Source organism: Dasypus novemcinctus, chromosome 4 (genome assembly GCF_030445035.2).
Source record: "Dasypus novemcinctus isolate mDasNov1 chromosome 4, mDasNov1.1.hap2, whole genome shotgun sequence".
NCBI lineage: Eukaryota > Metazoa > Chordata > Mammalia > Cingulata > Dasypodidae > Dasypus > Dasypus novemcinctus.
Genome location: NC_080676.1, coordinates 89,611,130 through 89,638,390, shown reverse-complemented (window position 1 = coordinate 89,638,390; position 27,261 = coordinate 89,611,130). Strand labels below are relative to the sequence as shown.

Here is a 27,261-nt window from a genome sequence, read left to right as displayed (position 1 = left end):
AGAACGTTAGATTCGGTTCATCTTCGCGTTTCCAGCCCTGGGATATCTAACAGTCAACTGAGAAGGCCTCCCGGGACCAAGCAAAACCTTCCAAACTGTCAGAGGCAAAAACTCCCTATGCAGAAGAGCGAAAGGTTGACCAAGGCGAGAACGCTCTGCGCCTGTGCACTCTCCCGGTCCAGAAAGTCTTGCGGCCAGCTTCCGCTGGCGACGCATGCGCAGACTCTGCACCGGTGCGTTTTGAGCTTCGCTGTAGGATCGTGTGGCGCGCTGGGGCAGTTGGGAAGATGGCGGGTGTGGCCGTGACTGCGTTGGCGGCCTGGGCACCTAGGCGGAGCTCGGGCTGGGCAGCCGTTTCCTTCGGTCCCCGCTGTGTGCTTAGTGCACTGTTGGCACGCCAGCACGAACGGGCGTCTCGGTGGCTACCAGGTCAGTGTCCAGAAGGCGGGAGTGGGATGTGTTTTTTCGAACATCCTGTCAGCCCCTGTCCAGGGCGGTTTTAGCGCCCCATTCAAAAATGCTCTTCGTCTTTCTCAGCATCCCATTTCTAGAGCTTGGACGGTTCTGGCGAAGGCTGTGAGAGGAGCCTTTGCTGGGGGTTTAGGTTCTGCAGTTCGCGTTCCTCTCCTGCGTTGAGACATTAGGGAAAATTAAGATAGGCGTTTGATTGATTACTTGCCCTTTTTGCTTTTTCTTTCTTTTTTTTTTCTGCGGGTTCCAAAGGATTTACTGATCATGACTTTGTGTTAAGATGCTTAGACTTGCCTTCCCTTGACATGTGGGGCTTAAAATATGAGGCACGTTCTTAGTAGAAGTGTAAACGCTTTCACAAGACTGATTTCTAAAAGTAGAGATCGATGCTCCCACTCAGGAAAGGACCAAAATTGTAACTTGACAAAAGTAACTAGAGTTTGGACAAAAAACAAAAGGCTCTTTGGGTCACAGCCTTACTACATGGCTTTCAGATGCGCGGTGCTTGAATGGGAATTGATGTCACTGGAGAACCCCTTTGAGTTAGAAATTTTGAATATACATAATCAGTTTAACTTACATTTAATTGTATACAACCAAAAAGCGTGTTATGTGTAAGTAACCCTTTAGAATATAGAATGTCAATCATTAACTAGAATATAATACTTTTTCAAATATTTAGCAAACATTCATTGAGCATTAGTACAATGATACTTCCTTATGGTTAAGAACCTGTCCACTTATAATTCACCAAGATGAAAAAAATTGTAATTTTTTCTCGGGGAAAATTCCTGTGTTGGAAGGATAAGAATTATTATTTCCCTGAGCTAAGGGAATGAATAGGAAATGAACACTTGAGCTGATAACACTTTGGAACATATATAATTCATGCAACATAACTGGCCTCTGCTTACCTCTACTTTTCACTGAAAGCTTTAAGTTTGGCAAATTTCTGTATACATTGAAACTCTGAAACAATCTTACATGTAAAGGAATAGCTTAAGGCCTGCAATTAAGTTTAAAAAAATCAGTTTCTGAAATCCAAAATGGGGAAAACTTTAACACCTCACATGGAAGGAACTAAGACATTTTAGTTAATTACAAGAAAGTGGAAGAAATCTTCATTTAATATATTAAAAAAGAGATGACTTGGTTAGAAAAATATGGAAATATACAAACCTAATCTCTTTAAGGGTGGAGATAGGATTATAAATGGCTTCTTATTTTTTAAATATCTTTTTACTTTTTTTTGTTAAAGAGCAAGTATTATTTTATGGTAAGGGGGAAATCTTTCAAAACAATGAAATGGAATACCTTGTAAGATTCACCAGTTGTACTGTTGTATTTAAATTATACTGATACGTGTGTGTACCATTCACAGAAAGCCAAACCAACAAGTAAAACACAATGATTGCAGAATCCTGTAAGAAACATACTCCAAAATGATACTATTGTATATTGTCCAAACCTGTTTCTTCCCCCCACCACCAAAAGTTGAAATTGCAAAACTGCTCAGTTATTAAAAAATAAAAAAGACGAAAATCTCACAAATAGAGGATTGATGCTGGTGTCAGTAAATCTGAATGTTGATTGATATTATTTAGAGAAGAGGATATAGCAGTGACCAGAAAACGTTATTGACAAGTCTTTGTCTTTTGTTTCCTGGAAATTTCCAAGTCGTGGTATATTTTGGAAGAATCGTGATTGGACCTTGCCCAAAAATGGTTATTTTGACATGATTTATAACAAGATCTCATTCACAGACTTGTGACTTTAATACTTAAGTCTGTTTTAGTTTTGACTATTAAATGAAAAGGGTTTTTAACATAATTTGATGAGTTAAAGTTAAAATTGAAAATATTAATTTTTTATTTGCATGCTAGTTTATGTTTTCTGTACTTTGTTTAGCTTGCAGACAGAAGACATCACTCTCGTTCCTTAGTCGACAAGACCTTCCAAACCTGGCTTATAAGCACATAAAAGGCAAAAGTCCAGGCATCATCTTTGTCCCTGGGTATCTGTCTAATATGAATGGTACAAAGGCCTTGGCGATAGAGGAATTCTGCAAATCTCTAGGTCATGCCTTTATAAGGTAGGAGCAGCATGTTTTAGAGAAAATATTGCTACCATTTAACATAGCAATGGAAAACTATTTTATAGATTATTTTAATGATCTGTAAAATTTCATCCTGCAATATGGTATTAAGGGAAAAGTACTGATTTAGATCCAGGTAAGTGGAATTTGTAGTAATGTGAATGAGTGTAGATCATGATGCTTAAAGTTTATTGTCAGCCCCTCGTCCTCCCCCCCCCCCCAAATCATTCTCTTGCCTGTCTGCTTGTTGTTTGCTTGCCTTCTCCAGGAGGCATCAAGAATCAAACCTGGGACCTCCCACATGGGAGGCAAGTGCCCAACGGCCTGAGCCACATCCGTTCCCCTCAGGCTTTGGCGACTGCTGGATTGTGGCATCTGCTTGTTGAGGCATTGCAGTGGGGTGTGGTGTCTAGCTTGTTGCAGTGGTGCCTAGTGTTGCCTAGCTCATTGTGGCGGGTGCAGGCGCCTGCTTGTCTTCTTTAGGAGGCGCCAAGACTGAACCTGGGGCCTCCCATGTGCCAGGTGGGCACCCAACTGGTTAAGCTACATCCACTTTCCTAATGCTTCTTTTTAAAAGACCTTTGTGCCACACTGACAATGCTTGCAGGAAAGGATATGTTACATCTTCTTAGAAGAACTTTAGTGGCCACTAAGCTCTTTAGATGCAATAATCTATAGGACAACAAAGAGATATGCTTGTACCTTTCTTGTAATCTCTTGTCATTATTTTGTGGTTTTCCATTGGGGACTTCAGGACTTTTAATTGTCACTTCATAACCTTATTTCTAAAATATGTATTTAAAAGTAATATATATCTTTTATAGTATCGTAGAATTAGTATTGTATAATTCCTGTTGCCACTGAGTTTTCTTTTTTCCCTAACTCCTTTTATCTGAATATGTATAAGCATGAATAGCAAAATGTGGTGCTTAACTAAAGTTTGATTTCACATTTCCTAATTTTTCATACTGACATATATTCTAGTTAAATAATTTGATTAAGTGGGTCTGTTTACCTATAACAGTCATTTATCTAGTACCTAATTTGCCAGAAGAGATAGTATGATTTAGTAGAAAAAGCAGGGGCTGGATTTCAAGAATTATGAGTTCTAGAACTCATATTTTAGTTTGCTAAAAGCTGCTGGGAGCAATATACCATGCATGGGTTGGCTTTTACAGCAAGCTTTTATTAAGTTAAAGCTTACAGTTGTGAGGCTGTAAAAGTGTCCAAGTCAAGGCATCATCAGGAGATTTTCTTTCCTCGAGCTGCAGCTGTGAGCAATCAGGGGGTACGGTGGTGTTCATGCTCTCTCCCCTTTCTGGGCCTCATTGCTTTCGGCTTCTGGCTAAAGTGGCTTCCTCTCAGCTTCTTTGTGCCAGTGATTTCAGCTTCTGGGCATTTCTCACTGAACTCCTGTGAGTCTCTGTGGCTTTTTATTCCTCCTTTTATAAAGGACTCCAGTAAGAGGATTAAGACCTACCCTGGTCACACAATCTAATCAAAGGCCCTTAACTGAAGTATTTTAGTCAAAAGGTCCCACCTACAATAGGTCTACACACATAGGAATGGATTAACCCTAAGAGCATGATTTTCAGGGATCACCAAAGCGTCAAGCTGCCATACAATTCTAGCAGTCACTGCAACAAGGCAAGTCAGCTAATAAACACTGAACTTAATTTCTTCATCTCTAAAATAGGAGATTGAACTAAAGATAATGTCTGAATTTTTTTTCTAGCATTACATTCTAAAAACCCATTCATCTAAGTTTTTAGAAGAGTAGTTTCTGCTCACATTCACTCAGTCACCCTTGAAAATATAGCTATTTCTAAAACTTTTAGACTTTATATATTCTGTATGTCAGCAGAAATTATATTATATAGATTTAATTTTATTCCTTTTTATCAAATGCAGGTTATTTCATTTTCACACTTAGTACCCTTAAAATCTCTTATGACTTAAATGTTATTCTGAAGACTAGACTGTCTTTTGCAAGTAGACTCTCTAGCGTTATATTGCTGTGAAGTATAAAGGAATTATGAATCCTGGCCCTTGCCTGTGAGAATCCTTCAGTCAGGTTGAGGGGATTCAAGATAAAATGTTTATGAGAAATTAGGCAGACATATTTATCAAAATGCTGACAGAGCATTTTAACTGCATATAGTGAAAGGAATAAAAGTGGACAAAAGTCGATAGAAAAGACTTTACAAAGGCACACTGAAGAATAGATTGGATTTGGGTAGAAGGGAAGAGCCATCCAGGAAGAGAAATAGCCTGAGCAGAATATCATATCAGAAATATCACCATCATTCTCCTTTTTTGCCTGTGAAAGAATTTGCATCAGAAAATTGCCATTTTACTACTTCTTGAATTTAAATTGAAATTAAGAGCTATAACTAGTTCCTATTTCCCTTTAAGATAAAATGTGGGTTTTCCTGCATTTTGGGTGCATATCAAATTTTCTTTTTAAAGGGATATTTTTAAATTAATCATGGTTAAGTAATGTGCATGTCATTAATTGATCCTGTATTAGGATATAGCTTAAGTATATCTCTGTAACCCACACATATAAAGTAAAAAGTGTGCCTTTATAAAGTATAGCTCTTCACTATAAATTTCTAAACTGATCAAGTTTTATTGCTCTCGTCAAACTTTATTGCAAACTAATCACTATTACTATCCATTGCATTTTAGCTCTTCATAAGAGATTTTATCTTTTGTGGTATATTCTCCAGTTTCTCAATTTTCTTTTGTTGTGATTTTGGCTTTAAAATTGCCGACTGGGCCCTGAGCACAGCAGAGTTGCAACACCTACTCTCTGGTTCGTTGGACATACCCAGGTCAGCTAACAGGGATGTGAGGATGGTCAACCACCACACCAGGAAACTGAGAAAGTCTACAACAGCAATCAGGAGAATTCCATCCATCAGCCATGAGGGATCTAAGCCCCCTCTCAATTTAGAGGTGGAGTGGATATCACCATAGAAGGATTAAAATATGGATTAGAGTGGACTTACTGGTATTCTACTGTAGAATTATTGTGACCCTAGCAGTGGAAGAAACTGTATCATTGATGTGGAGACAGTAGCCATGGGAGTTGCTGAAGGCAGGGAGAGGGACAAAGAGGTGTGATATCAGGGCATTTTCAGCACTTGGAGTTGTCCTGAATCATATTGCAGGGACAGATGCAGGACATTATATATCCTGCCATACCCACTGAATTGAATGGGAGAGAATGTAAACTACAATGTAAACTGTAATCCATCCTGTGTAGCAGTGCTCCAAAATAAACTCATCAAATGCAGTGAATGTACCACACTAATGAAAGAAGTTGTCAATGTGGGAGGAGTGGGGGTGTGGGGAGTGGGGTATATGGGAACCTCTCATATTTTTTAATGTAACATTTTGTGTGATCTATGTATCTTAAAAAAAAAGATAATAAAAGAAATAGCCTTCAAATAAATCTTTTAAATGTTATTTTAAAATATTATTTTACATTTAACAGTAAAAGAATGAGTTATAAGTTAAAAAAAAAGTTTAAATTTTAAATGAGTAATGTTTCATTTTGTATTTCATACAAGAAATGGTGCATATAGCCATATGAAAATAGTTTCTTAATATCTGTCACCATGCCTAAAGTTAGACTGAGTCAAGCTCAGGAATACAACACATTTTAGGGCCTGTAGTCTCTCATCATTATTTCTAGTATAGTTTTAAATTCTAGATTTGGGACTATGTCCTAAAGTATCGAGGCTGCCAGAACAAAAGTGTGTTTCTGTGTTTAAAAGTCATAAAATACTGATTATGTTTGAATTATCTTTGTTTCTGTTGTTCTAAGGGTTCAGCAAGTGAATCATCTTTTTCACTTATAGTCTATTAGATAAATGTTTATATTTTCCTTTGTGAAGGGACTCCCCAAGTATTTTACGTCTTCACCATATATTTGGAGGGCAACTGTGAAAAACACTATAAGTAGCAATACCAGTTCCTCACAAGGAGGGACAATTGTTTGATGTCTTTCTCCCCTCTTCTACCTCTTTCTATCTTCTCGGTACCCTGGATCGAAGGGAAACAGTAACTGTGACTTAGGACTGCAGCAGCTGCCTTGTCCTATTTCCCAAGGATCTATAATCATTTAACTCCAAATCTAAAGACAATTTTAATTTCTTCTTCCTTTCCTTAACTTTTTTTTTAAGATTTATTTTTTATTTTATCCCCTCTCCCCTACCTGCTGCGCTTGCTCTCTGCTCTCTGTTTCCATTCACTGCATTTTCCTGTGTCTGCTTGTCTTCTCCTCTTGTCTTCTCTTTAGGAGACACCAGGAACGGATCCTGGGACCACCCACTTGGGAGAGAGGTACTCAATTGCTTAAGCTACCTCAGCTCCCTAGTCTTCTGTGTCTGCGTTTGTTGGGTCATCTTGCTGCACCAGCTGTCCACGGGTGTAGGCTGTCACCTCTCCATGGGCGTGGTCCAGCTGGCCTTTACCAGGAGGCCCCAAGTTTGACACTTGGGGCCTCCCATATGGTAGACAGGAGCTCAATCACTTGAGCCACATCTCCTTCCCTCCGTAACTTTTAATCCCTTGTGCCTAAGGAAGTATGTATATGCTATATATATCCCTTTTTTTCATGTAGCCTAAAAATACTAGCACTTATTAGTTTTTGCCAGATTTTAAGAATCAGAAAAACAAGAAAGCTTTGATATTTGAATAAACTTTTACTTTTACCTTCCAATTTTAGTCATTTAGTATGTATTCCGTTTTTTTAAGATTTATTTCTCTCCCCTCCCCCCCCCACCCTTGTTGTCTGTTCTCCGTGTCTATTTGCTGCGTCGTCTTCTTTGTCCGCTTCTGTTGTTGTCAGCAGGACCAGGGAATCTGTGTCTCTTTTTGTTGCATCATCTTGTTGTGTCAGCTCTCCATGTGGGCAGTGCCATTCCTGGGCAGGCTCCACTTTCTTTCACTCTGGGCGGCTCTCCTTACGGGACGCACTCCTTGCGCGTGGGGCTCCCCCTATGCGGGGGACACTCCTGCGTGGCAGGACCCTCCTTGCGCGCATCAGCACTGCGCATGGGCCAGCTCCACACGGGTGAAGGAGGCCGGGGGTTTGAACCTCAGACCTCCCATGTGGTAGACGGATGCCCTAACCACTGGGCCAAGTCCGCCGCCGGTAAGTTGTATTATTTACAGTGTGTGAGGCACCATTATGAACAATGCAGACAAAAATAAGAGTGGTATTTCCCCTCCACCATCTTAGTCTCACGGGGATAATGAGATAACACACACACAGAAGTGTCTTAGAAAGCAGGATAGAATAAATTTCCAGTGACTAATAAAAATAAATTCTGAAGAAGTTTCACAAGAGGAAGATTTTTTCCAACATGACTGGAAACCTTTCCACCAAAAAGGGGTTAATTTGAACTGGACTCTAAGAGCAGATATTAATAATGAAGGTGATGGGACAAGGTTTTCCAGGAGAAGGAAACAGTATAAAGAATGAAACAGCAGCAAGAGACTATAGAGCATTTTTTTTAGGAATAGCAAGTTGGTACATATGGCTAAAGCAGTAGTTTACTCCCATGAAGTGATAATTAAAAGATCAATCTGAGTTGACCAAAATATAGTGGTCTAAAAAAACAGGCTAAAATCTAAAATTTTTATGCTGTGGGTCACGAGGAGCCATTGAAAGTAATGCCATATCAAAATAATGTTCTAAAAAAACCCTGACAGATATAAAGTGGATCAACTCATCGACAGGAGAGAGTCATAGAGACCAGTTAGGAGACTGCTTTAATAGTCTAGGTTTAAGTGAGAAAGACCTGCACTAAGATACCAGCCTGATAATGAATTTGATTCCAGACTCCTCTTTGCCTTCCATGAATTCACTAAATATATAAGGATTTACCATGTGCAGATACATGTGCAAGATCCTGATCAAGGTACTAGGAAAGCAGAGGTGAACAAAACAAGGTCTCTCCCCCCGTGGAGCTTCCGTTCTAGTGTTGGAGATAGACAACAAATGAATAATGTCAACTGGCAACAAGTGCTGTGAAGAAAGTAAAGCAGGGTAGGAAAATAGAGAATGATAGAAGCAGCACAATTTTAGATTGACTGGTCAGGGAGGGCTTCTCTGAGGATGTAACATTTGAGCCAAAGGCCTGAGTGAAGTGAGGGAACAATCTAAGTGGATATGTAGAGGTAGAGTATTCCATTCACAGGGAAAAGTTGATGTGTAATTCTCCAGGTAGGAATATGGGTGGTATATTCCTTTAGTTTCAGGAAGGAAAGTGAGGATTCAGGTGAGGGAGAGAAAGCAATAAGCAATGAGATTAGAAAGGTAATCATAAAAAAAATAAAATTAAATAAAATAAATAAAGTTTTAAAAAAGAAACGTAATCAAGGGCCTGAGCATAATAAGGACTTGGAATTTTATTCCAAAGATAATAGCCTTTGGAGGGTTTGTGCAAGACATGACTTTTATTTTAAAAGGGTCACACTATGGATCATTTATTTAAAAGGATCAGACTAATGAGGGTGGAAATGGAAATGATGAGACTCAGTAGTAGTCTACTGGAGTAGTCCAGTTGAGAGATGATGGTGACTTGGACCAGGCTGGTAACAGTGGAGGAGGTATATAAGAGATTGCATATAGGGGATGATTGAAGGTTGAACCTAGAGAATTTGCTGAAATATATATTGACTGTGTTGAATGTTAAAATTCTTTCTTAAAAATCAGAGAAGCAAATATATAGTTATCTCAATATATGTATTTTTTCCCTTTTCCAGGTTTGATTACTCAGGAGTTGGAAGTTCAGGTGGTAACTTAGAAGAATGCACAGTGGGCAAATGGAGAAAAGATGTTCTTTCTATAATTGATGACTTAGCTATAGGACCACAGGTGACTATTTTTGTTAAATATTTGACTATAACCTAATGATACTTAAACTGTTTATTTGAGGGGAGTGTATATTATGCATTTATCTCAACACACTCCCCATTTTAATTATGTTTGCACTTCTTGATCTCAGGACTAAATTCATATTTTGAATTCAATACCTTGACCTCATACTATGCAGTCTCACAGATATTTTGAGATACTGCCTTTGAAAAAGATTAGGTTTATCATCTATTACCTTTCATTTAGATATAAATAATAATGTAGCATTTGACTAAGTACATTCACTGTGTACATTAATTACTTAATTTCCATTTTCCTTTTTTTATATATATATTTTTATTGTCTTTTTTTTAAGATACATAAATCACAAAAAATATAAGAGATTCCCACATACCCCACACCCCACTCCCTGACTCTTCACACATCAAAAACCTCTTTCATCATTGTGGCACATTCATTGCATTTGGTAAATACATTTTGGAGCACTGCTGAACTGCATGGATTATAGTTTACATAGTAGTTTACACTCTCCCCCGGTACATTCAGTGGGTAGGATATATAATGTCCTGCACCTGTCCCTGCAATATCATTTAGGACAACTCCAAGTCCTGAAAATGCCCCCACATCTCATCTCTACTTCACTGACCTTGCCCTTAGCAACTACCTTGGCCACTTTCTCCAGATCAATGCTACAGTTTCTTCCATTACTAGTCACAATAGTTCCAAAGTAGAATACCAGTAAGTTCACTCTAATCCATATTTTATTCCTCCATCCTTGGACCCTGGATTGGTGATGTCTGCTACACCTTTATGTAAGCTATTTCTTTAAATATGAAAATATATTTAGTTGTGTTTTAAATTTTAAATATAAACTTAATATTTGATTTGAAATTATTCTTTTATTTTCTAATAAAATGTAAGTAGCATTTTACTTTTCATTGTACAAATTTTATATTTCATAATTTATGCTATATTACAGGCCTATACCTTAACAAAAAGTAATCATAGTTTAACTATACTTTGTGCCAAATATTAAAAGTGTGAGGGAGCCACATGTATATAAAAGAAAAAACTGTGACTATATTTCAATTAAATTACCCCCCTATGGATAAGAAAAATAAATTTCTTTTTAAAGCAGTACATATTTGTATTTTTAGATATTGGTTGGATCTAGCCTGGGTGGATGGCTTATGCTTCATGCTGCAATTGCACGGCCAGAAAAGGTTGTTGCTCTTGTTGGTGTAGCTACAGCTGCAGATGATCTAGTGACACGGTTTAATCAGCTTCCTGTTGAGGTACGTCTGAAGTCACTTCTGCAGCCTTAATGTGTACATCCTATCAGTCTTCTTTGAGTACTTGTTCATGTGTTATCTGCCCTTGGACTTCTTACGCTGGTCCATCTTTTGTCTTAGCTGCTTTTTTGTTCATTCTCATTTTCTACCTTTAACTATCGGGCATCTTGTTTAAGGTTTCATTTTCTTTGGGCCACATTAGTTTTAAAATTCTGTTTTAGCAATGTTTTCCTTATTAATCACATTTTACTTACTTGAATCACGCACTGTGTTCTCTTTTTGTACCTCATGTTATTAGTTTGTGGCATTTGGGCAAGAGTACCTGGTTTGTTTTGTTTTTGTTTTTGTTTTTTATGATTTCAACTCTTTCAAATTTATTGAAACGATTTTTAAAAAATGTTATATTCAAAAAATATGAGGTCCCCATATACCGCCCACCCCCTTCACCCCACTCCTCCCCCATAACAACAACCTCCCCCATCATCATGAGACATTCATTGCATTTGGTGAATACATCTCTGAGCACCGCTGCACCTCATGGCCAATGGTCCACATCATAGCCCACACTCTCCCACAGTCCACCCAGTGGGCCATGGGAGGACATGCAGTGTCTGAAGAGTACCTGTTCTTAAGACCATCTTAGACTTGGCTAATCAATTATGAAACTTTTTTTTTTTTTTACTCTGAAAGCAGCCTAAGATCTTTAAGCACAGCTGTCCAGGAAGACGCTATCAGTCAATCAGAGTTGGCACACAGGAGATGAGATTTACCATTGCAGGCTTAGACACTTAATTGGCATTCTTTTTCTATTCCTGATTTTCATATTTCTTAAAAAGTGGTTTTTAGTGTTTGCATATTTTTCAGCAAATCATGGTAGAAATGTGGTTTCTCTAATAACCAGGAAAGTAGCTAATTTGTTATATCATATTTTTAGACATGTTCAAGCACTTCAGTAGTCTGCAAGGACAGGGAAAGAATGAGTAACAGCTATTAACTTTCTGTGTATCTTATTTTTTGTTTTGCAATGATGTGAATTCTCTTTGGGCATCTTTCTCCTAGGTTCTAAATTTCACCTGTAGGGCTAAGATCCTGACAGGCCTGAGGCATAGCAAATAAAAGAAAGGAAAGAAAGAGAAAACAGTCTAATGCAATGCTTCAAAAAGTATTGTCCCAGACAAGCAGCATCAGAATCACCTGAGAACTTACTAGTAAAGCAAATTCTTGAGCTTCACCCAAGGCCTGCTAAACCATTAACTCGGGGTACAGCCCAGCCATCTGTGTTTTAACAAGCCCCCTAGGTAAAGTTAGAAAACCGCTGATCTAATCAGTAGAAGAGTAAAAGGTTGAAAAGAAGAAGAAAAAGCAGATATAGTGTTGAATAATAGAATATTACTGACTTTTGCCTCAAGATTTTTGCATTAATAGCAGTGCAATATGCCATCTGTTTTAAGTTTCTTCTTAGTTCACATTGTTCTGCTCCGCTCCTTAAGAAATGGCATTGTTTGCATAGTCAGATTTGCCCTTTCTGGTACTTTCCTGTATTCTTAATTCTTTTCATTTTATTGGTTGTTTTTCATGTGGTTGCTCAGTATCCTCATGCTGCTAATTTTTTTTTAATACTTAAAAAAATTTTTTTTCAATACTTTAGATTATATAAATATTATATAAAAAATATAGGGGATTCCCATATGCCCTATTCTCTACCCCACTCATACTTTCCCACATGAAAAACATCCTTCATTAGTGTGGTACATTTGTTAAAATTGATGAACAAATATTGGAGCATTGCCACTATGCATGGATTAAAGCTTATGTTATAGTTTGCACTCTGTCCACAAAATTTTGTAAGTTATGACAAATTATATAATGACCTGTATCTGTCATTGTAGCATCATTCAAGACTATTCCAATGTCCCGAAAATGCCTCCATATTACACCTGTTTTTCCCTCCCTCCCTTCAGAACCTCCGGTGCCTACTGCCTCCACATCAGTGATAAAAGTTCTCCATTGCTGCAATAACAATAAATCTATAATAGAATAACAGTCAGTCTACTCTAGTCCATCATTCATTCCGTAATCCTGAGGATTCTGGGATGGTGATGCCCACTCTGTCTCCAAATGACAGGGGGCTTAGATCCCATGGGGCAGATGGATGGAACTGTCTTGCAGTTGCAGACTCTTTCTGATCCTTGGGATAGGCATTGTCCATCATCATCTCCTTGTGAGTTGTCCTGGGCAAGTCCAATGAACTGGAGCCAATCTGTTAAGATTCAGGGTTCAGCTGGCACATAGACAGCCCAAAGATTTAAGTCTCTTAGACATGTATCTATCAAGGCTAGTACTAACTGTAGGTTCAAATTGAAGAGACAGGAGAGGCATGTGTAAGGAAACCACAAATGAGTTCAACTCAGTTTGAGGGGCATAAATTCCAAAATAGAGCTTCTGGCAGGGTACCAAACTCCTGAGCTGTCTGCCCTGCCTATAGTGTCTGGATGTCTCCAGAGTCCTCAGGACCCTCACTATTTGAGTCAATATTTACTTTAGCAGTCAATGAGATTCTGCTGAGATATGCATAAGCATAACCTCTGGAATGATCCTAACTCACTTTGAAATCTCAGTCATTATAATTCATTTGTATTTACCCTTCCCCCTTATGGTCAGGGTCTTTTTCCAGGTGCATTGATAGTTGGTGCTTATTAATAACCTCTCAGTGCCCCAGGGAGGCTCATCCCTGGGAGTCATGTTCCACGCTGGGGGACGGTAATGCATTTTTGTGCTGAGTTTGGCCTAGAGAAAGGCCACATTTGAGCAACAAGGAGGCCCTCAGGGGTTAACTCTTAGGCAACATATAATACTAGGCTAAGTTTCAATTTCAAAATAAAACGTTCATAAGTACAGACATCAATACCAAGGGCCTATCACAATGGTCCATCCTCCTTCACTAGGCACTGCCCCTGGACTTGGGGGATTCTTGCTGTCCCATTAGAGAATATGGCAGAGTCCCTAGGATGGGAATTCATTATTCTTGGATATTCTTTCAGTCACCCACTATGACAGTGCCCCATGAACACTTGGATATTCTTTCAGTCACCCACTATGACAGTGCCCCATGAACACTTGAACACATTCATATGCCTTAACATATGCCTTAGGTGAACCTCCTTCCATGCATCCCCCATCACTGACACCCCACACCATCATCCCCTGCCACACTGTGACCCTTCTGTGATCCAAAACTTCTTAAAACATGAAACTAATAAAGCAACCAAATAAAATTAATGGGAAAATGAAGTAATAGTGATAGTTTAAAAAAAATACCGGGAAACGGACTTGGCCCAGTGGTTAGGGCGTCCATCTACCACATGGGAGGTCCGCGGTTCAAACCGTGGGCCTCCTTGACCCGTGTGGAACTGGCCCATGTGCAGTGCTGATGGGCGCAAGGAGTGCCCTGCCACGCAGGGGTGTCCCCCGCGTAGGGGAGCCCCACGCGCAACGAGTGCACCCCGTAAGGAGAGCAGCCCAGCGCGAAGGGAAGTGCAGTCTGCCCAGGAATGGCGCCGCCCACACTTCCTGTGTTGAGGACAACAGAAGCGGACAAAGAAACAAGAGCAGCAAATAGACACAGAGAACAGACAACCGGGGGAGGGGGGGAATTAAATAAATAAATCTTAAAAAAAAAAAATTGAAAAATGTGAAATAAAAAAATATTTTTTGACTTGTCTTTCATTACTGTAAGATCCGTTGTCTTGCATATATGGTGACATTTTCTTCAGTATATTCTGCCAGTGTCTTATTTTTTACATTTTATTTTCAAAGAAGCTTTAGGCGATAGAAAAGTCACATACAGAATATAGGGAATTCCCATATACCTAACACCCTTGCCCTTTTCTGCTCTCCTCTATTAATAACATTTTACTTGTGGATGGTACATTTGTTACAATTGATGTACAAATATTGAAGCAGTTACTAACCATGGTCAGTGATTTGCATTATGGTTTACATTTTGGACTGTACACCTTTATAAATTTTGATGAAGTTTAAAATGGCCTGTATCCATTATTGCAAGATCATGTAGAAAAATTCTAATGCTCTAAAAATGCCCTGTGTTCTGTCTGTTCTTTTCTTCCCTCCCCCTCCCCTCGGTAACCACTAAGTTTCACTTTTTGAAGAATAAGATTCACTGTAACTTGGAAAAATATTGAGGGCTTGACATATTGGTCTGTTTTCTTTTATTAGGCACTGGTTATGTTCTTGAAAGACTCTTACCCCTCTATTTGAGAACATAGCAGGACTCCCCAGGAGTCTGGTTTATTGTGTGGGTTTCCACACACTGATATCACACACTGTGACAAGATGAACACTTATATGTTCTATAGAAGTCTGCCCCAGGTGTACCCTGTCCTCTATGTCCCCCACACATGCCAGTAACCCTGCCCTGCCATATTTCCCAAAAGAACATTCCCAATGTTGAAGTGTTAACCACAGAGCCCCAAAATTCATCTGCTCCTTCTCCTGACCCCTTAGTTCCTTGGATAGTCCAACACACATCTCCCACCCTACCCCCTTCAGAGACCAGCACCACCTAACCCAATAGCATCACTGTACCACTGTCATCCCATCCACCGCACAGCTACACCCTTCCACCTTATAGATTTTGCCCATATGGCCATTGGCTCACAACCCTCTACTCCCTTTCTGCCTTCTGTAAACCTATCTTCCAGACTCTAACTCAGTTTACTTAATTCATATGAGTGACATCATGTAATATTTGTCCTTCAGTGCTGGACTTACTTCACTCAACATAAGATCTTCAGGATTTATTCTTATTATCCCATGTGTTAATACTGCATTCCTTCTTACAGCTGAGTAATATTCCATTGTACATATATACCACAATTTTCTTATCCATTTATCTGTTGATGGACATTTGGGTTGTTTTCAGACTTTTGGCAATAGTGAATAATGCAACTATGAACATGGGTGTGCATATATCTGTTTGTGTCCCTGATATAAATTCTTCTGGATATATACCCAGCAGTGGGATTGCTGAATCATATGGCAGTTCTATACTTAGCTTCCTGAGAAACCTCCAAACTGTCCTCCACAATAGCTGTACCATTCTATATTCCCACCAGCAGTGGATAAGGATTACCTTTCCTCCAGATCCATTATAGTCCTCTGTTTTTTCTTATAGCATCCATTCTAATGGGTGTAAGATGATATCTCATTGGAGTTTTGATTTGCATTTCCCTAATAGCTATCTATTTTTTCTTTCATTGCTCATGCTTTGGGTGTAAAATTCATGAAACCTTTCCTACTACAAGATCTTATAGATGCTTCCCTACGTTATCTTCCAAGGTCTTTATGGTCTTGGCTCTTAAATTATTTAGATCTTTGATCCATCTTGAGTTAATTTTTGTATAAGGTGTGAGATGGTGTTACTCTCTCATTGTTTTGGATATGGATATCCAGTTTTCCAAGCACCATTTGTTGAAGAGGCTATTCTCTCCCAGTTGAGTGGACTTGGTGGCATTGTCGAATATCAGTTGATCGTATATACGACAATCTATATCAGAATTCGCAGTTCTGTTCCATTGGTCAATATGTCTGTCCTTGTGCCAATACTATGCAAATTTGACCACTGTAGCTTTGGAGTATGTTTTAAAGTCAGATAGTGTGATTCTTCCAGTTTCATTTTTCTTTTTCACTATGTCTTTGGCTATTTGGGGCCCCTTAGCCTTCCAAATAAATTTCATAGCTTTTCCAACTCAGTAAAAATGCTGTGGTAGTTTTTACTGGGATTGCATTAAAACTGTATATCAGTTTGGGTAGGACATTTTAATGATGTTTAGCCTTCCTATATGAACGGGGAATATTCTTCCATCTATTTAGGTCTTGTTTGATTTTCTTTAACAGTATTGTGTTGTTTTCTGCATCAAGTCTTTACATCTTTAAAATTTATTCCTAGATATTTAATTCTTTTAGTTGCTATTGTAAATGGAATTTTTTTCTTGATTTCTTCCTCAGATTGCTCATTTTGGAATACAGAAATGCTACTGATTTTTGCACATTAATCTTATAACCTGCCACTTTTCTGAACTAATTTTTAAGCTCTTGAAGCTTTGTTGTAGATTTCTCAGGGTTTTCTATGTATAGGATCATGTCATCTGTAAATAGTGAAAATTTTACTTCTTCCTTTCCAATTTGGATGCCTTTTATGTCTTTTTTTTTTTTTTTTTTTTTTTTCTGAAGTGCTTGAGCAAGTACTTCTAACACAGTGTTAAATAAAAGCAGTGACAGTGGGCATCCTTGTCTTGTTCCAGATCTTAGAGGAAAAGTTTTTAGGATTTCACCATTGAATATGATGCTAGCTGTGGGTTTTTCATATATACACTATTATCCTTTGAGAAAGTTCCCTTCTATTCCTATCTTTTGATGTGTTTTTTAGTCAGGAAAGGGTGCTATATTTTGTCTAATGCTTTTTCTGCAGCTAGAGATGATCATGTGATATTTTTCTTTTGATCTGTTAATGTGTGGTGTATTACATTATTGATTTTCTTATGTTGAACCATCCTTGCATACTGGGAATGAAACCCACTTGGTCATGGTGTATAAGTCATTGGATGTGTTGTTGAATATGATTAGCAAGTATTTTATTGATTTTAGCATCTGGGTTCATTAGAGAGATAGGTCTATAGTTTTCCTTTTTTGTGGTGTCTTTGTTTGGCTTTGGTATTAGGGTAATGTTGGCATCATAGAATGAGTTAGGCATTGTTCCCTCCACTTCTATTTTTCAGAAGAGTTTAAGCTGGATTGGTATTAGTTCTCTCCAGAATGTTTGGTAGAATTCACCTGTGAAGCCATCTTGTCCTGGGCTCTTCTTAGTTGGGAGGTTTTTGATGACTAACTCAATCTTGTTACTTGTGATTGGTCTGTTGAGTTCGTCAATTTCTTCTTTCTTTGTAGGTTTCTTGTGTGTTTCTAGGAATTTGTCCATTTTGTCTAAATTATCCATCTTGTTGGCATACAATTTTTCAGAGTATCCTCTTATGATACTCTGTTTCTGTGGAGTCAGTGGTGATACCCCTTCCTTGTTTCTTATTTTATGTATTTGCATCTTCTCTCTTTTTTTGTTAGTCTAGCTAAGGGTTTGTCAATTTTATTAATCTTCTCAAATATACAGCTTTTGATTTTATTATTTCTAGTGCTTTTTAAAATTTTTTATTAAACCTCTTCTATCCAATTTTATTGACAAGTGAATGATTTCACAAGGAACTTTCACAAAAAATCCTTTCACTTAATCCTCACAACAACCCTGTGATGTCGGCATTAAGTTAACATTTAACTGGCACAGAAAACTAAGGCTTAGAGGCTGACTTAACAACACAGCCTAGGTAGTAAGTGAAAGAGCCAGGATCCAAACCTAGGTCTTCTGATTCTAAATCCAGTGCGCTTCTAAGGTTGTCTTCAAACAGCAGACTCTTGCCCATCTAGTGCTTTCTTATTTTCAGTTTCATTTAGCTCTACTCTTTATTTCCTTCTTTCTACTTGCTTTGGGATTAGTTTGTTCTTTTTCTAATTCCTCCAGGTGTGCTGTTAGGTCTTTGATTTTAGCTCTTTTTTTTTTTTTTCATTTTTAATGTAGGAATTTTTGCCTGTAAATTTCCCTCTCACCACTGCTTTTGCTGCATCCCATAGGTTTTGATACATTGTGTTGTCATTTTCATTTGTTTCAAGATAGTTACTGATTTCTTCTGCAGTTTTCTCCTTCACCCACTGATTGTCAAAGAGTGTGTTGTTTAACTTCCAAAACTTTGTGCCTAATCTGGTTCTCTGTCTCTTAACTGATTTCCAGCTTCATTCCATTGTGGTCAGAGAATTACTTTGTATGATTTCAGTCTTTCTGAATTCATTGAGAGTTGTTCTGTGGCCTAGTATGTGGTCTATCCTGGAGAACGATCCATGTACACTCAAGAAGAATATATACCCCGCTGTATTTGGGGGTAATGTTCTGTTAGGTTCATATCCTCTAATGTAATATTCAAGGTCTCTGTTTCTTTATTGACTCTCTGTCGAGATGTTCTGTCTAATGATGATAATGGTATATTAAAGTCCCCACTCTAATAGTAGAGGTATCCATTTCTCCACTTAGTTTTTCCAGTGTTTGCCTCACGTATTTTGAGGTGCCCTGGTTAGGTGCATAAATGTTTATGATTGTTCTTTCTTCTTGATAGATTACCCTTTTTATTAATATATAGTGGCCTTCTTTGTTTCTTACAATAGTTTTGCCCTTAAAGTCTATTTTGTCCTATATTAGTATAGCTACTCCTGCCCGTTTTTGGTTATTGTTTGCATGTAAAGTTGTTTTCCATCCATTCACTTTCAACCTCCTTGCATTCCCAGGTCTAAAGTGAGTTTCTTGTAGACAGACTATAGATGAGTCATATTTCCTCATCTATTCTGTCAATCCGTGTCTCTTGTTTGGGGACTTTAATGCATTAACATTCAGACTTATTACTGTCAAGGTTTACTTACATTAGCCATATTTTCTTTAGATTTATGTATGCCATATGTTGCTTTTATTTCTCTTTTTATCTTTTTAGTTATTCTTACCAATAATTTTCTTACCTGTACTCTCCCCTAACTCTCTTTGTCCTGGCTTTTCCTTTGAACCTGCACTCCCTTTAGTATTTCTTGAAGGGCAGGTTTCTTATTGGCATGCGCTCTTAGTTTCTGTTTATCTGGGAATATTTTGAACTCTCCCTCATTTTTGAATGCCATCTTTGCTGGATGCAGAATTCTTGGCTGACAGTTTTTTTCTTTTAGCACCTTAACTACATCATACCACAGCCTTCTTGCCTCGGTGGTTTCAGATGAGAAATCAGCACTTAATCTTATTGAACTTCCCTTGTAGGTGATGGATCTCTTTTCTCTTGCTGCTATCAGTATTCTCTCTTTTTCTTGAGCATCAGACAATTTGACAAGTGTATGTCCTAGGGTAGGTCTGTTAGAAGTTATACTGTTTGGGGTGTACTGCACTTCCTGGACACGTACGTCCATGTCCCTCAAAAGAGGAAATTTTCAGCCATTATTTTTTCCAACACTCCTGCCCCCTTTCCCTTCTCTTCTCCCTCTGGGATTCCTATCTTGCATATGTTTGTGCATTTCATGTTGTCATTCAAATCCCTAAATTCTTGCTGGATTTTTTCTTTTTATCTATCTCTTCTACTGTCTGATTTCAAATTAACTGTCCTCCACATTGCTGAGTGTTTCCTCTGCCTGTTCACATCTGCTGTTATGTGCTTCCAGTGTATTTTTGACTTCTTGCATTGTGCCATTCATCACCATTATTTTTTTAATGTATGTTTACAGTTTCTTCAGGATGTTCTCCCAGTGTCTTCTTTTTTTTTTTTTTTAAAGATTTTATTTATTTATTTAATTTCCCCCCCTCCCCTGGTTGTCTGTTCTTGATGTCTATTTGCTGCGTCTTGTTTCTTTGTCCGCTTCTGTTGTCATCAGCGGCACGGGAAGTGTGGGTGGCGCCATTCCTGGGCAGGCTGCTCTTTCTTTTCACGCTGGGCGGCTTTCCTCATGGTCGCACTCCTTGCGCGTGGGGCTCCCCCACGCGGGGGACACCCTTGCGTGGCACGGCACTCCTTGCGCGCATCAGCGCTGCGCATGGCCAGCTCCACACGGGTCAAGGAGGCCCGGGGTTTGAACCGCGGACCTCCCATATGGTAGACGGACGCCCTAACCACTGGGCCAAAGTCCGTTTCCCCAGTGTCTTCTTAATATCCTTATTCTCTTCCTTCACTTCGTTAAGTTGATTCATGATATTCGTTTGGATATCTCTGATTAGTTGTTCCATGTTCTGTATCTCCTCCTGTTTTTCAATTTGTTCATTAGACTGGGTCATGTCTTCTTGTTTTTCAGTATGGCTTGTAATTTTTTATTGGTGTCTAGGCGTCTGTCTTGATGGGCTTATTCAGTTGGTTAGTTCTCTTCGTACTCTAGGATTTTATTTTGTTGTTTTTGTGTGTGGTAAGGTTTCACTTTGATACCTCACTCCTCTTATTCTATTTCCTTGCTGTTGCCTGTGTTCCCTTGGGGGGAAAAAAGTTAGTACCAGAGAAAAGGAAAGACATAAGAAGAGAAAAAGAATAACAGCAGTAATAATTTTTAAAAAGATAGAAGAGGAACCATACAAGACCTAGGAAAATAATAACACGAGTAAAAAAATCATCAGCACAAAGGAATAAGAATGCAAAAGTGGAATAGAAAAAATGAAACAAGAAACAAAATGAGAAAAATATATAGAATGAATTAAAAGGCCGGAATGATGAGAAGAGAGGAAAAGAAAAAAAGAAAAAGTTAAGAAAACAAAAAAAGAGAGAAATAAAAATTTAAAACTTGAAGACCAGACACAAAAAGGTGAATGAAAGAAACACAACTAAAACAGAAGATTTAAACAATGAAGGAAAGAAAAGAAAGTAGGTAGAAAAAATAGGTAAAAGAAAGAAAAAGGAAAGAAAGAGAAAACACAAGAAACAAAACAGCAACAACTTAAAAAAAACACAACCAAGCTAAAACAGTTTACCCTGCTGGACCCCAAAGGAGCCTCTTGTTACCAAATTTTATTGAGGTTCTTGGCTATGCTGCAGAAATTAATTTCAAGAGCATGCCAGGTGAGTTAGGCCAGTCATTTATTCAGGTAGGTAGAGAAGAGAAATGGGAGAAAATAACAGAGCAAGGGTCCCAGGTATAGTGGAAGGGGGTGAAAAGGGATAAGGAGGTCTGATTTATAGATTACAATTCCCCATTATAGGTTATAAATGCCCAGGTTTTACTTGCGTAGCCATATGGCAGAGGAAGAATGGTGAGAGCATCGCACAGAGGGCAGGAACGGGTCCAGAGGCGAGAGGGTCCAGAGGCGAGAGAGCGAGAGAGCGCGAGAGAGGGAGACAGAGCTCCCGCGAGGGAGAGGGAGAGGGAGAGGGAGAGGGAGAGGGAGAGGGAGCTCAGGAAGAAGTGAGAGGGAGCTCAGGAAGAAGTGAGAGGGAGCTCAGGAAGAAGTCTTTGTTCTGGATAGCAGAATCTTGGGGATGGGGGTCTTCCAGCAGCCATTGATGTCCACGTGTACTTCTTGTCAGGTTCCAGATCCGTCTATTGATTCCCTATCTTACTAGCCTGCTTCACTCTCAGGCTGCCAGTATTCATCAGTCACCCTGCAGCCTGCCCTCTTCAGGTGCTGTACCAGGTTTTAGCAAGTAAAATAAGAGAAGAAAAAAAACAGGAACCTTTAAAAAATGAAAAATAACATCCAGAAAAACCCAGAACAAAAAATGTCTTTGTGTTCCCTGTCATAAAGTATCAGCTGGGTGCCTGATAACCCAGTGGATCACACTCTGGATCACTTCTCTAAAGAGACCCAGTGATCTCATACATGCAAGGCAGGAATTCTTCTACTGAGCTTAACTGGCTCCACAGGTAATTAGGCTTCAGAAAGCTTATCTGGCTCTATCAACCTGCTTTCCCTCAGGCAGGTTAGACTTCTACCAGTTTTGCCGGAGCCCTGCTTATTAAGCACTTGTCTTCGCCCCCTCTCTAATCTAATTCCTCTGAGCAGGTCCTCCCCTCTCCCTGTTGGGTCGGATTGAGGTTCCTTCTGAGATTCAAAGGGGGCTCAGCTGGCAAGCTCACTGCAAAGATACCACTCTTCACCCTCCGTCTGACCCCTCTTCCTCCCAGGGGGCTCGAGCTAGGACCTCCACTGAGACTATTTGCCCTGTGGGCAGGGTATATGTACAGTTTCTAGTTTCTAGCCACAGAGGGGAGCAACTCAGTTTTTCTTTGGCTTCTTTATCTTTCCAGTTACCTCGTGGATGATGCAGAGCGCTTCCCCGTTCTATATATATCCAAAGCAGTGCCCTTGGATAGGTCCTTGCCTTTTCTTTGCTCTTTTTTTGTGAGAGTTAGACTCTGCCTACATACTTTGACACCATTTCCCTGAAAGTCCCATGCTGCTAACTTTTTGTACCCAGTATCTGTCACAAATGCTACTTCATTTGTTGTATTACTCTGTCTTCTAACTCAGTAAAACCTAACTGCAGTGCTTCTCATGTAGGAGGTTAACTCAAAGACATGGCAGATTGGAAAGGAATTGATTAAACAAATTTGGTTATTGGTAAATAGCATTTAATTTTATGTGTGTGTGGCCACATCACTCAGAGTGAAAATATGATACATATCCCTTAAGTGATTGAAAAGATCTATGTCTTTCAAATCATGGCACATCTCTGTTAATCCTAATTTAGATATTCAAATGGTTGTTAACAAAATCATGTTGGTCCCTGGTGGACTTAAAGGCATGAGTAAGGAAAGAGCAGGGACACTAGGACCACTATTCCTTCTTCCCCCCAAAATTAGCTAGTGCTCACAATGTCAAGGAGCAAAAGTGGGGTGGGGTGAGGTGGGGGTCACCATCTTTTATGATCCTAGGTCTGTTAAAACCCAGCATTTCTCTGTGTGCCTAGGAACTTGACCTACCTCTAATTGGCTCTGATCATTATATCCTCTTTTGGCCACTAGAGGGCTTCGACATAGCTTTCTCTTGGTGTAAAACTTAATACTGTACATTTTCTTTGCATAATGCTGTTTTTGCTATTTCTGAGCTTCTTGTTTTGAGGGTTTGGGACATATACATTTTTTAAATGAAGTTTGTTCCTCAAATAGACAATAATCAATTCAATGGCAGAGAATAGAGCTAGTTGGGGGAGTGTTTAAATGCAGCATTTGTTAATTCTGCGTCTCAGCAATTAGCATAGCTCCCATTTAAGGTGAAAACCAGTGAAATAAGGTTCTAATCACTGAAAAATACACAAATTCAGGAGCAGTGTTAAGTAGTTTGAGGATAATTTCATATTTTTGCTTTAAATATTTGGTTCATGTGTTGTTTTTAATGCAAAGAATCCATGATATCAAAATAGTCATAAATTGTACAGGTTTTTAGAATTTTGTTAATTTCAAATGATTTGGGGACATGTAGAAGTATAGCTTTGAGAGTTTTTTCACTGACTCAAATCCTTTTTGAATTTTAAAAAATACTGAACATTAAAATCTTTAATTACCTACAGATTATAGCATACATATTTGATTTTTAAAATTCTTACTTTTCATATTTGTAATAAATTAGCAATTTGAAGTTGGAAAACTCGTATTTTAATTGAAATTTTGTTTAAAAAATTTTCAAGTATGTCATATGTGGCTTTTCTTTGCTAGTATATTCCTTTATCCTTAGTAAGTTAACCACCTGTTTTTCTAGTCGGAAATGTCCTTCATATTATATGGTTGCAAGCTATGCATACCTTGAATTACTAGTTAAGATTTTGGTAATCTTTCCAAAGAACCTGTAATATACACATAAATATTTATGTTCAAAGATGTTCATGGAAGTTAATTATCTTACATTGATTACAGTGGACTATGTTATGCAGCCTTTAAAACTTTTTCAGGGGAGTGGATGTGGCTCAAGTTTTTGAGCTTCCGACCCCATCCAGGGTTCAGTTCCCAGTGTCTCCTAAAAAAATGAAAACAACCACAAGCAAAACAGATGAAAAAACCAACTCAGGGAAGCTGATGTGGCTCAGTGGTTAAGCGCTAGCTTCCCACATATGATGTCCCAGGTTCAATCCCTTGCCCTCAGTACCTCAAAAAAATAAAACCAAAAAAACATTTTCATAGAATTTTTTTAAAAACATACAACTGTATAACCTAAATAAATAAAAGCAGCATAGAAAATTGAATATGAATGTATTTTCTCAGATACGTATTTTACATATTGCGTATATAAGAACCAACATGCATAGAAAAATACTGAAAGGAAATAGCCACAACATTATTGGTAGTTCTAGCCATAAGGTAGGATTATAGGTGACATTTCTTTTTAGACTTTTTTGTATTTAACATTTTTTCTATAATTAGTGTTTTCTTTTAATTAAAAAAAATTATTTTATTTAAGACTAACAAATTATAACCTAAAAAGTAGGAATTCTTCAAGAATGAAAGTATGCCTGATATTTCATCTTAAGGAAATATATGTAGAAATGATGCCATTGTTCAATTTTCAGGAAGTATTTGGAAAACTGCCATTCAAAACAGAACAAATTTTTTCTCATTCCATGGAACTCAGGAAAGTAAAAAGTATAATTTTTTAAAATATTAAGTCTAAAATTATATGACTATGTATATGTATGACTGTCCCACAATTACCACTGTGTAATTAATTACTCATTTATAGTTCAATCCTGATTCTTCCCTTTCTTCTCTGATTCCCTTCCCATTTAGCTACTTCTCTTATAGGTATTTTAGTTTTATGATTTTTAAGTCTATTCAATTTTTAATCCTAAGCTTGATTTTATATAACTATGAGTGCTACCTATACTGTTTCCAAGGAATTACTGTAATTTTTCCCTCCCTTCATTGTCCCTTTTTTTGGGGTGAGGCAATACCTGATTTAAATACTAGATGATAAAGTTAGATAAACCTGAGTTTGACCCCTAAACACAACAATTACTAGCTTTGAACTTTAAACATGATATTAACCCTAAATCTCAATTTCCTGTTTTGTAAAAATAGTACGAGAACTACTATAAGAATCTTATGAGATAATACTTTATAAGTACCTTGTACATAGTAAGTATTTAGATGTTGAAAATTCTTATCTCTTTCTCAAGGACTGCTTTTCTTAGATAATTTAATATATTGCAGGTGTAAATGTGGTATAAATACTTTCATTTTCCTCATTTTTCCCAATAGGAAAAAATGGAAATAGAGATGAAAGGCACGTGGGCAATGCCATCAAAATATGCTGAAGGAGCTTATCATGTCCAGTACAGTTTCATTAAAGAAGCTGCACATCACTGCTTGTTACACAGCCCTATTCCTGTGAACTGCCCCATAAGATTGCTCCATGGTATGAAGGATGACGTCGTCCCGTGGCATACATCCATACAGGTCGCTGACCGAGTAGTTAGCCCAGATGTGGATGTCATCCTCCGAAAACATAGCGATCACCGAATGAAAGAAAAAGCGGATATTCAACTTCTTGTTTACACTATTGATGACTTAATTGATAAACTTTCAACATTAGTGTGAATTACATTCGTATTTATTGCGTAGACTAGTTGACTAGAATCACATTTTTAGTTGCCGTGTAAACTGATGTATCCAGAATATTGAAAGAGAGATAACAATGAAAAGCCCTAACACATTAGAAGGTTTTTTTCCTCTTACCTCTATTTTGTAAATATCACATGAGTATTTATTTAATGATGTATTTGCACAAATGGTACAAATTGTGTAGAAAGTACTATTGTTTGGAAATTTTTTTCCTTCCTTCAGTCCTTGATGTTTTCATTAAAATGTTTTCTATTTTTTGTAATCAAGGGATGCTTACCTTTCTTGCCCTATGCCAACTGTGCCAACTCTTAAGTATACTTAGAATTATTCAAGAAAGCTTGAAATGTTTGTTTGTTTTGTTTGGTACCATTATATATGGAGATTTGTAAGATTATTACTTCTGATTTAAAAATGCAATTCACAAAAACAGTAAATATTGATTGAGATAAATTTGAAATGATTGAAGAAATGTTTGAAGCATAATAAAGTTAAAAAAATAAGGGTGTTAACTTTATAAATTATATACTTCATTTTACATTTGAATTTAATTAAGCTTTTACTTTTTTCAAGGGCTCAAAATTTTATACTGTTAGAAAGGAAATATATTATTTCTAAGTTTTGGCTTATTTGTTTTACATTAAATGAGGAAATTTCATCATAAGCAATGATGTAGCATGCTCATATCCTGGTAGTAAAACTAAAGAGCAAATTGATTTTTATGTATTATTACCTACCTTCAGAAGCATTCCTTTTTCATTAATATATGCCTTAAGCGCATGGAGCCAAATTATTGCTACCTAAACCAGAGGGCTTTCTAAAGTATAGAATCAGTAAAAAATATGAAATGAAAATATGTGTGTGTGTGTGTGTGTGTGTGTGTGTATATTAATAACTAAGATGAACTTGTGCAGTCAGCCCTGGTGTTATTGAGGTGGTATTTTTAACTATTAATTTTGGCTGGAATTTGTTTAGCCTGCTTAAATTGTTTGTCCAGGTAAAACTTTTATTAAGTTGAAAACATGACTCATATTTATGAAATGAACATGTGTCAAAGATTTATTTCATTAATGAGGGAAATAGCATGAATCTGGGTTCAAGAAACTGAGTTTTTAATTGGCATTGAAGAAAGAATGTTGGGATAAAATTGCTGGTAAGAACCTGTACAGAAATGATTTGACCTAATAGGCCTGATTACTATCCTTAGAAAGGTCCTGCTTACCAGGTTGTCCCTTGGACTAGCGTCTTGGACCTTGGATTTCAGGAGGGTTCCACCATTACCTGAATTGTGTCCCACTGTGCCTATAGACTATATAGTTTATGCTGAACACCTA

The 27,261-nt window shown here is 37.9% G+C and overlaps 1 protein-coding gene across 3 annotated transcripts; it reads left to right on the top strand.

The window, feature by feature from the left end:
- ABHD10 (abhydrolase domain containing 10, depalmitoylase) lies at positions 1-26,972 on the top strand. 3 transcript variants are annotated; one of them, XM_004483401.5, is made up of 5 exons: positions 1-429; positions 2,380-2,563; positions 9,350-9,461; positions 10,619-10,756; positions 25,568-26,972. In XM_004483401.5, exons 1-5 carry the CDS (start codon positions 288-290, stop codon positions 25,904-25,906), a joined length of 915 nt encoding a protein of 304 aa, XP_004483458.2. In that variant the 5' UTR covers positions 1-287; the 3' UTR covers positions 25,907-26,972. The 3 variants fall into 3 exon arrangements, with proteins under 3 accessions (XP_004483458.2, XP_058151843.1, XP_058151841.1); XM_058295860.2 differs by lacking the exon at positions 25,568-26,972 and adding an exon at positions 12,715-12,814 and having other exon boundaries at positions 227-429; XM_058295858.2 differs by lacking the exon at positions 10,619-10,756 and having other exon boundaries at positions 228-429.
- Positions 26,973-27,261: the final 289 nt, after the last annotated feature.

What these genes read in the sequence shown, in the direction of transcription:
- ABHD10 (XM_004483401.5), top strand. Translation starts at nt 288, where the DNA reads ATGGCGGGTGTGGCCGTGACTGCGTTGGCGGCCTGGGCACCTAGGCGG. An exon ending in CTAGGTCATGCCTTTATAAG is followed by an intron (nt 2,564 to 9,349) that starts GTAGGAGCAGCA and finishes TCCCTTTTCCAG; the next exon opens with GTTTGATTACTCAGGAGTTG. An exon ending in ACTTAGCTATAGGACCACAG is followed by an intron (nt 9,462 to 10,618) that starts GTGACTATTTTT and finishes TTGTATTTTTAG; the next exon opens with ATATTGGTTGGATCTAGCCT.